This window comes from Trifolium pratense, linkage group LG1 (genome assembly GCF_020283565.1).
Source record: "Trifolium pratense cultivar HEN17-A07 linkage group LG1, ARS_RC_1.1, whole genome shotgun sequence".
In the NCBI taxonomy this organism is placed as follows: domain Eukaryota; kingdom Viridiplantae; phylum Streptophyta; class Magnoliopsida; order Fabales; family Fabaceae; genus Trifolium; species Trifolium pratense.
The window spans coordinates 8278072-8287211 of record NC_060059.1 but is presented as its reverse complement, the minus strand read 5'-3'; the positions used below and the strand labels follow the sequence as shown (position 1 = coordinate 8287211).

General features: G+C 38.9%; 2 protein-coding genes across 2 annotated transcripts; both read left to right on the top strand.

Annotated features, from left to right (window-relative positions):
- Nucleotides 1-4695: 4695 nt before the first annotated feature.
- LOC123918823 lies at nucleotides 4696-6422 on the top strand. The gene is made up of 2 exons (XM_045970980.1): nucleotides 4696-5600; nucleotides 5929-6422. The coding sequence occupies exons 1-2, from the start codon at nucleotides 5114-5116 to the stop codon at nucleotides 6420-6422; spliced, it is 981 nt and encodes a 326-aa protein (XP_045826936.1). The 5' UTR covers nucleotides 4696-5113.
- LOC123918814 (ATP-dependent DNA helicase PIF1-like) lies at nucleotides 6348-7947 on the top strand. The gene is made up of 2 exons (XM_045970968.1): nucleotides 6348-7603; nucleotides 7699-7947. Exon 1 carries the CDS (start codon nucleotides 6473-6475, stop codon nucleotides 7586-7588), a length of 1116 nt encoding a protein of 371 aa, XP_045826924.1. The 5' UTR covers nucleotides 6348-6472; the 3' UTR covers nucleotides 7589-7603; nucleotides 7699-7947.
- Nucleotides 7948-9140: the final 1193 nt, after the last annotated feature.

Below are 9140 nucleotides of genomic sequence, written 5' to 3'. Positions count from 1 at the left end.
ATCAGAGGCAGCTTTGATAGTTGTGACTTCTGTATTGCAATTATTAGCTTGCTCGAAATGGTGCTGCTGGGTTGCAAGCAGAGATGTCAAAAGGCTGCTAGTCCTGGTTAGGAGCTGAGACTGACTAACGAATTGTTCTAAAAAGGTTTCAGCCTGAGTCACTAAAAGGAACATGGCTTCGTCAGTCCTTGGGTTCTGCAGCTTGCGAAACAGGGCTTTGATATTGTAGTATATAGAAGAATCACGTTCAAGCAGGCCCAGCATATCCCCATTAAGGATCTCTCGCCTAAATCTGATTTCGTGCTCAAACTGGTCTTGCGCAAGTACATCTTCCTTGTCTTCCATGTTCCCAACAGCAGAGCTAGAGGCACCATGACTTGATAAAAGCTTGTTAAGTGCATCTGCCGGGGTTAAATCTCTTAGCTCTTTGGCAAGTTCAGCCGGTAAGACAACAGTAGGAGGAGGTTTCGACACAGAGGTTCCCTCTTCACCAAGTGAATCACCAATGCAGGAGTTCCCATCATCAGAGTCGAAAAGGTCAGCACTGGGTGAACTGGACTCATGGTTTGACCCACTTGGTTGTGGTTGATTGGTAGTGGAATGTTCGCCATCAACAGCTGGCCTTTGTTCATTGGAAAAGTTGGCAGCAGGGTCAACTTGAAAATTGGTTGGAGGATCATTTTCAGCTAATACTTGGGCAGGGTCCGTCAAAGGATTTTGTTGCGGTAGGCCTTGATCAAGTTGGTCCTCTTCATTGCCAGGCTTAAGGGTATTATCTTCGAAAGCGTGGTGAGGCGAGCCAGGAGCTTTGGGTGGTGATGAGGTTTCAGTAAGGACGGCCGTTTCGACAGGCTGAGGAGATGAAGGTTTTTCTGCCACACTTGCAGGATGCGTACCACTTGGTCCTTCGACCATCCCTTCAGCCGCTTTGCTAGGAGCAGGCTCACCTTGAAGAATAACCTGGGCAAAACTTTTTGGCTGAAATAAATGAAACCATGAAAGAATGAGTAACACAGTCAAGGGCTGAAGAAGGAATAAAGAAGTAAAAATGGCCTACTTGGGCTTGAGGAGTATCAGAAGCTTCAGGCTGTGAAGTTGTTTCTTTTGCAATAGCAGAAGCCTCGACAACAGTGGCTGTAGCAGGAGACTTTCTGTGCTTCTTTTTCTTCTTCTTCTTCCTCTCTGATTGCTCTAAAGGAGGGTCCTCAGGTGATGCCAGAGTATCAGGTTGTGCCTCAATCTCAGAGGACTTGTGTTCAGGAGTACCTTCTTGGTTGGGTTGGTGTTCTTTTTTCTTCTTCTTCTTTTTCTTCTTCTCATCAGAAATGGGTTCAGCGTTATGAGGGAGATCTTGAATAGTGGCAGCGTCAGTCTGCTCAGGGATGGTCGAAAGAACAGGAATATCCTACAGGCCACAGTTTAGTAAGTTCATATTCAAGACAAAAGAAAAAGAAGTCTTAAGCTAAATGGATACCTTATCTGGAGCACTCGAACAAGTGGCTGGAATGAGTCTTTGTTTCTTCGAAACAGAAGAAGTTTCAGTTGAATGAGACCTTTTGCGCGAAGCAATCTGGAAAGGTCATATCAAAGTTAATATGGACACTCTACAAAAGTGTGAGAAGCCACAAAAAAGGCAAAGGCCTACCTTTAGTTCAACTTTAGGTGGTGGAGGAAGAGGTTTGCTAGAATTGCTAGAACCTGCCTTCGACTTACTCCCTGCATTGGAGAAGTGCGCATAAGAGAAGAGCACGCAAGGTGAAAAAATTATGCAAGTAAAAGTAGAACCAAAAGAATACCTCTGGCGTTCAATTTCGATTTAATCTTGTTCAGAATAGATGAGTCGAACCCATTAGAGATAGCAGTGAGTAAGGCAGTCTTGTCAACCAGGCGTCCTTCATAGTGTCGAGACCACCAGGTAAAAAATTCCCTAGTGCAGGCATGTGAGGGAGCGAAGTCGAATGAGGTAAGCTCATAAGAAGGCTGATCGAAGTGGTTCAAGAATGAATGGAACTGTGGTTCTGTCATGCCATGCTTGCCTAAACAAACCTCCCTCTCTTCCAAGTATATGCTCTTAGGGAGTATTTGAGTTAAGCCAAATTGGCGAGACACCAGGTTTGGGAAGTAGCCAACTAACCCAAAATCTCCAGAGGTCAAGCCAATTCGACAAGACAAGACTGTAGGCATCAAGTAAGCATTCCAAATGTTGGTGGTTACCGTCTCAAATTCCGGTGGAGAAGGAAATCTGTGAGTAAACCAAGGAGGACCAAGTGGCCTATCCACAAAAGGAGCAAAGCTAGGCTTGAATTTCTTCAGGCTGAGAAAAGCATTAAAGTACTGTTGGAAAGCTACATCATAACCGAGGCCTCTTTCCCTAGGCACCATCCTCGCCAGCCTTGTGCCTTCGATTTGGCGCGTTCTCGATTCCTCATAGTATGGCTCAGGCAAGAAAAGATCGAGCTCAGCATGAAAGGTAGCAGTTAGCCATAATTGCAGCAACCAAAAAGGGCCAGCACCCAAAAAGGTAGATCCATCGCCTGTTCTCTTAAGGTGTTCACAAGCATCCCTCATGGATTCATAAAGACATCCAAGAACAAGTCGAGCAAAATTGAATTGCTGACATTCATGTAGTTGAATAGCCATAGGGATGAATTTCTTGGCTACTTGGAGAGATTGAGTGCAGAAGACATACTGCGATAGCCACAAGGTTAGGAAAGCAACGTGTTCTTCGTCACTCACTTCGTCACTAGTCTTTCGATTTTCCACAATGTATTTGGAGTAAGACTTGTTTCGAAAATCAAATTTGATGGTGTTGGAAGCTTTGCAAGGATCATAAGTGTCGCCAAGAGGCGATAAGCCAGTAATGGCAGCAACGTCCAGCAGGGTAGGAGTCATCATGCCACATTCGAAGTGGAAAGTGTTGGTAGAAGACTCAAAGAAATGTAAAGCAGCAATAATCATCTCTTGCTGGTATTTAAGGCCTGTCCGAGAGAGCTGAATCAGGTCATAAATGCCACAGGCTTGCCAAATATCAGCCTTATCACGTTGTACCCTGTCTAACCAGCCAAGGTATTGATCATTCAAAGAAGGAGCTGATCGAAACACTCTGTTAGGCGCCTTGATATAGCTAAAATTATAGGGTTCACTAATGAAAACCCTAGGAGCACAAGGTTTATAAACAGGAAAGATAGACAGAACCTTGGAATTACGGCTTTTATCACTTGGTTTGGGTCCCCCAAACGCATGCACAAGGTTATCCACAGAATAAGGAAAGATTAATTGACTTTCCCAAAACTTTTGCAAGTCCAGACGCAGCGATGGTTCTGGAACCACATCCTCATCGTAAGAAGAAAGAGTGGCGGCGGTCCACTTACCGGCGTAAGGAAGGAATTTTCTGACACCTGAATCTGACGCCATTGATGAAGGTGTAAAGATGGTGTAAAAGAACGGATTAGGGTTAAATTTGGGAATCACAGGTTGTTTGAGATAGTTGAGGAGAATTCAAGTGAAAAGAGAAGTAATAACTTGGTGATAAACAGAAAGGTGAGAACAAGAAGTCTTTTGAAAGCAAGAATCCAAGAAAGAATCGCAAAAGATGAAGAAGAAGATGAACAGTTAACAGAGCGAAAATTGGAGAGAAACGCAATAAAGGAAGAATCTGGCTATTTATAGAGGCACACAGATTGAGGAAAATAGCAAATTGTTTTAACTTCCTATGTTGACAAGTGTCCAAACCCCTTGACAGGTGGAAAGAAAAAACAAGTTTTGGAGCCAATCCAAAGTTTTGAATGGCAGCCTAAACGATAGGAGGGATAAATGGAAAAGAAAGATATCCATTAATTCTTTCAAAAACGCCACTTCCTCTTTCGATAGACACAGTCGAAAATGGCATTTTTGGGGGGCAATTTGTTGGATATAAATTTGGTATTTATCAATTAAATATAATTGGTGGGTCCAATATTTATTTTGGAGGTTATATTATCAAAATAAAACTTTCAAAGTTGGCGTCGAGAACTTCCTATGTCGAAGCAGAAAAGTGTTTCGAGAGCTGCAGAGGATGCGTATAGTTTTGGTTTTACCAGGAGGCTATCGAAGGCGCAAAATCGAATCGAGAGATAGTTGGGCCAAGCCCAAAAAAGAAACAGCGAATGGCCCAAAAGGCCTTGGCGCGCGCTGAAGGAATGAAAGATGAAAGTGGAGAACGTGGTCGACGTGGCAAATGAAGGAACGTCCAGATGATCAAGAAACAGTTACCACTTCGTAGTAGTATATATAGCAGTTTTTCATTCAGAACAAAGGTCACAAAATTTATACAAACATTCTCTCTAAAAATTCTAAGTACTCAGCGATCGAACGAACGGAATTCGAAGGAGAAATGTATGTTTTGTGAACCATCTTTATTTGTAATTGTTTTTCATTCAATGCAATGCAATTTGTTTTCCAGTAATTTGTTCTAAGTCTGAAATCCAGATACTTGCTTGAGAAACTGCTACTTCGAGGCGATTCGAATTAGTTTCTCTTATATGCTTTAACATATTTTAATTTCTAAAGTGTTTGTTTCCTTATTCAAACGAACATTTCAAACAGTTTTCTTAAAGCGAATAAACACAAAATTGTCCTGAGATTTACTAGTTGATCTCGCGAGTTTAAATACTTAAACTAGCGGTTGTTTACCAAATTCCAACGTAAACAGTTACAAAAGGCAAAATAGTGGTGTCAATGTGAACAAGACTGGAGCATGTTTGGACAACAGATCTGTAGTTCCTTACAATCCAGCACTATTGATGAGGTACCAAGGTCATGTGAATGTTGAGTATTGCAACAAATCAAATGCAATCAAGTACTTATTCAAGTATGTGAACAAAGGCCCTGATAGAGCCAATCTTCAGATTAAAGATGGCCAACAACCAGCACCGATTGATGAAATCAAGCGCTACTATGATTGTAGATATGTGTCACCAGCTGAGGCGGCTTGGAGGGTTATGCTTTTGATATTCATGAACACTGGCCTTCTGTTTTGAGATTAGGTTTGCATCTTGAAGGGCAGCAACCAGTTACATTCAAGGAACATCAACATCTTGAACAAGTTCTTATTTACCATGAATCTATTTCAACAATGTTTCAGGCCTGGTTTATTGCAAATCAAACATACAGTGAGGGTAGGAATTTGACTTATGCAGAGTTTCCTTCTAAATTTACATATCACCAAAAAGAAAAGTATTGGGAACCAAGAAAGAATGGATATTCTATAGGTAGACTTTCTTACATTCCTGTGGGTTCCGGCGAGTTGTATTACATGAGAATTCTTTTAACCGTTCAAAAAGGTTGCAAGAGTTATGAATGTATCAGAACTGTCGATGGAAATGTTTGCAAAAGTTTTGAAGAAGCATGCTATATTCTTGGTTTGTTAAGAGATGATAAAGAATTTATCGATGGTATTTCTGAAGCATCTCGAACTGAAAGTGGCCACATGCTGAGATGTCTGTTTGTTAGATTGTTGAACATGAACACAATGACGAAGCCTGATGTTGTATGGAATGCTACTTGGAAATTCTTATCTGATGGAATTCTTTACAACAGAAGAAGGACACTAAACATTCCAGGTAAATATTGTCTTTATTATATTGTTCTATACAACTTTAATTAATCTATTCTATATGATCAGTGGTTACTTCATTGTAATTACTTTTATAAAAAATATTATATTGTAACTTCGTTCAAACTTATAATTAGGCATGATATTAGTACCCTATTGAATCACATGATATATTAATTTCACCATTGGTCAACTATAATACAAATTTTATCCATGTTTAATTATTATTACTATTTTACCATGTGTAGATTTTAAGATTACTATCATGGTATGCATTCCAAATTATAATAAGTTTGTAGTTCTAATCAAATTTGTTCATTTACTTAATTTGACAGATTTACAAATTCCTGAAGATGAGTTGAAAAATCTTTGCCTAATAGAAATAGAAAAGCTTCTAATGTGCAATGGTAAATCTCTGAAGAGTTTTAAGTGTCTACCATACCCAACTTTTGATTCATTGTTTGCTGAAGAGAATAAGTTGATATCCGATGAGTTGAACTATGATAGAGATCAAATGCGTCAGCTGCACGAAGAATTATTGCAGAAGCTAACTGATGAACAACACCACGTCTACTCTACTATAATGAAATCTGTCACTGCTCAAGATGGTCAGTTTTACTTTTTATATGGATACGGTGGTACAGGAAAGACTTTTTTGTGGAATACACTGTCCGCTGCTATTAGATCACAAGGAAATATTGTCATAAATGTAGCTTCTAGCGGAATTGCATCTTTATTATTACCTGTGGCAAAACAGCTCATTCTACATTTTGCATTCCTTTGGTTGTCAATGATAAGTCAAATTGCAGCATCAAACAACAGGACCTAAGAGCTCATTTGCTTAGAAAAGCAAGTTTATTTATATGGGATGAGGCTCCAATGATGCATAAACATTGTTTTGAAGCTTTTGACCGTACTATGCGAGATTTGATGAGGAAGGTAGACGAAGATAACTTGAACAAACCTTTTGGTGGAAAGGTTGTTATTTTGGGTGCTGATTTTAGACAAATTTTACCTGTGATTAGAAAAGGGTCTAGACGTGCTATTATTAAAGCAGCTATCAACTCTTCTGTTTTGTGGAAAAATTGCAAGGTTTTAAAGCTAACAAAAAACATGAGGTTGACAGGTGATGGTACAAGTCAAAGTGCAACTGAACTCAAAGAATTTGCAAACTGGATTTTGAAGATTGGAGATGGTGACATGGATCTTGATGAAGAAGGATCGTGTAATATAGACATTCCTGAGGAGTTATGCATTCCTCAATGTGATAATCCTTTGCAAGCACTAATTGACTTTGTTTATCCTAATGTTGTGGATAACCTTTGCACTCCTAGGATGTTCGAAGAAAAGGCAATTCTTGCTCCAACTCTTGATTGTGTGGAACAAGTCAATGATTATGTTTTGTCTCTTATACAGGGTGAATCCGTAGAATATCTAAGTTCAGATACCCCTTGCAAATCTGATGAAAACTTTGATGTTCAGGGCGATTGGTTTACGTCTGAATTCTTGAATGATATAAAATGTTCAGGTATACCAAATCATCGTTTGACATTGAAGGTCAGAGTTCCTATCATGCTTTTAAGAAACATGGATCAAACAAGTGGTTTGTGTAATGGAACAAGGTTGCAAGTGAATGCTCTTGGTAAAACTATCATTACAGCGACTGTTATTGCCGGTAAATCTATTGGTGACAAGGTATTAATACCAAGGATAGATTTGACCCCTTCGGATTCTGGATTTCCATTCAAATTCACACGAAGACAGTTTCATGTTTCATTGTGTTTTGCTATGACAGTTAACAAAAGTCAAGGACAATCGTTGTCTGAGGTAGGACTGTATCTACCTCGATCTGTCTTTACACACGGTCAATTATATGTTGTTGTATCTAGAGTAACAACTAAAAAAGGTTTGAAGATGTGCATTTTGGATGAAGATGGAAAGACTCAAACTTCAACTATCAATGTGGTTTTTCCGGAAGTTTTTGATAACCTTTAGTTTGGTGGAAGCAAAGTTATAAAATTTTAGTTAGTTTACACCCATTCAAATATATTTACATGACAATAAAATAAAAATAACAAATTGTTTGTTACCCAATTACTTTTTGTAGGAAGCATAAAGAGATTGGTAGAACATCTTCAAGTCAATGGATATTGCATCGAACTAAATGTTGTGTTTTGAAGTTATGTAATATTATAACAACTCGACAAATTTTTAATGTTTTCTATTAGGTTGCCAGTATGATTATGCATTCTATTTTGGTTCTACATAGAAATAATGCATATTTTTTTGAATTGTGTAATATTAAGGCAAATTTCACAAATACTGAAATCTTATTTGCCCGGCGAATTCTATATTAAATGATATATTTATTTACTATAATATTTTGACAATACATATATTTATTGTACGAAATTACTACAAGATGGTGTTTCCCGTGCGTTAGCACGGGCACTAGAACTAGTTGCTAGTAGGGCTGTGCAGAAGTTGTCGACCCGCCCGAAACCCGTCTTATCCGATCCGAAAATTTACTACACAATTGGGTCGAGTCGGATGTCGGGTTATTATATGAGGAAAAGTCAGTTAGTGGTGAGTTTATTCGAACGGGTCCGGTTTGAAAATATTACACCCAGTGATAGCCGACCCGCCCGATCAATAACATTCTTAATATAAATATACCTTTTTTTACAGTCAGACTGGGGTACTTTATTATTATAAAGTGAATAACTTTGTCAGTTTGATAAAACGTTTCACTGCAAAGATTCTCAATTGCTTTTTGACCAGTATAGTCCAGCTATATTTTATATTTCCATGGGTTTTCCTTAACTATTTTTATTATTATTATTATTATAATAACATATTACATTTCTAATAGCAGTCTCTAGAAAATACTACTAGTATCTTGAAGACTTGAACTTAGAAAGTTTTAAAGCGTTCAAACTTTCTCTTTCTTTATTGAGTACTCCTGATTTTTTTTAAACTACTACTCTTGTTAATAATAAAAAATATTACAAATTAATTGTTTGTGTTTTGCTTCTTCAACACCATAGCAAAAATTCTTCTCTATCAAGTCTTTCAGCTCCACACTTTTCTCACTACCATGGATCTTTAAACAACAACGACAACCTCTTTCCTTTTTCTGCAACAACGCCCACAAGCCACAACCACTATTTTCATCGTCGATGCTGCATAGATCGAAATCTTCCCTTTCCAAGTTCATGAGCTGCACTTCAAATACGTTGAAATAACCAGAAATGGTCGCCGAAGTACCGCTAATTGGGACGGCATTTTAACAAAGAAGAAGAGCATCCAAAACCGTAAAAACCGAACCGTGAAAACAGTTACCCGCTGCATCCGCCACCCGAACAAGCCGATTGCTTATTTGGTCAGTGGTGGGTCTGTGTTTTTGGTAGTCGGTTTTTGCTCGGTGGCTGTTTTTGGGCCCGAAACCGCCCATAACCGCCCGATGCCCACCCCTAGTTGCTAGCATTCACAAGGGTGACAAAGATGATGATCAAGTGAACTATGATTATTCTTTCTAATAATAAGT

Coding starts and splice junctions, on each gene's coding strand:
- LOC123918814 (XM_045970968.1), top strand. CDS start 6,473: ATGATGCATAAACATTGTTTTGAAGCTTTTGACCGTACTATGCGAGAT.
- LOC123918823 (XM_045970980.1), top strand. CDS start 5,114: ATGTTTCAGGCCTGGTTTATTGCAAATCAAACATACAGTGAGGGTAGG. Junction 5,601..5,928: donor AAGGACACTAAACATTCCAG/GTAAATATTGTC, acceptor TTAATTTGACAG/ATTTACAAATTCCTGAAGAT.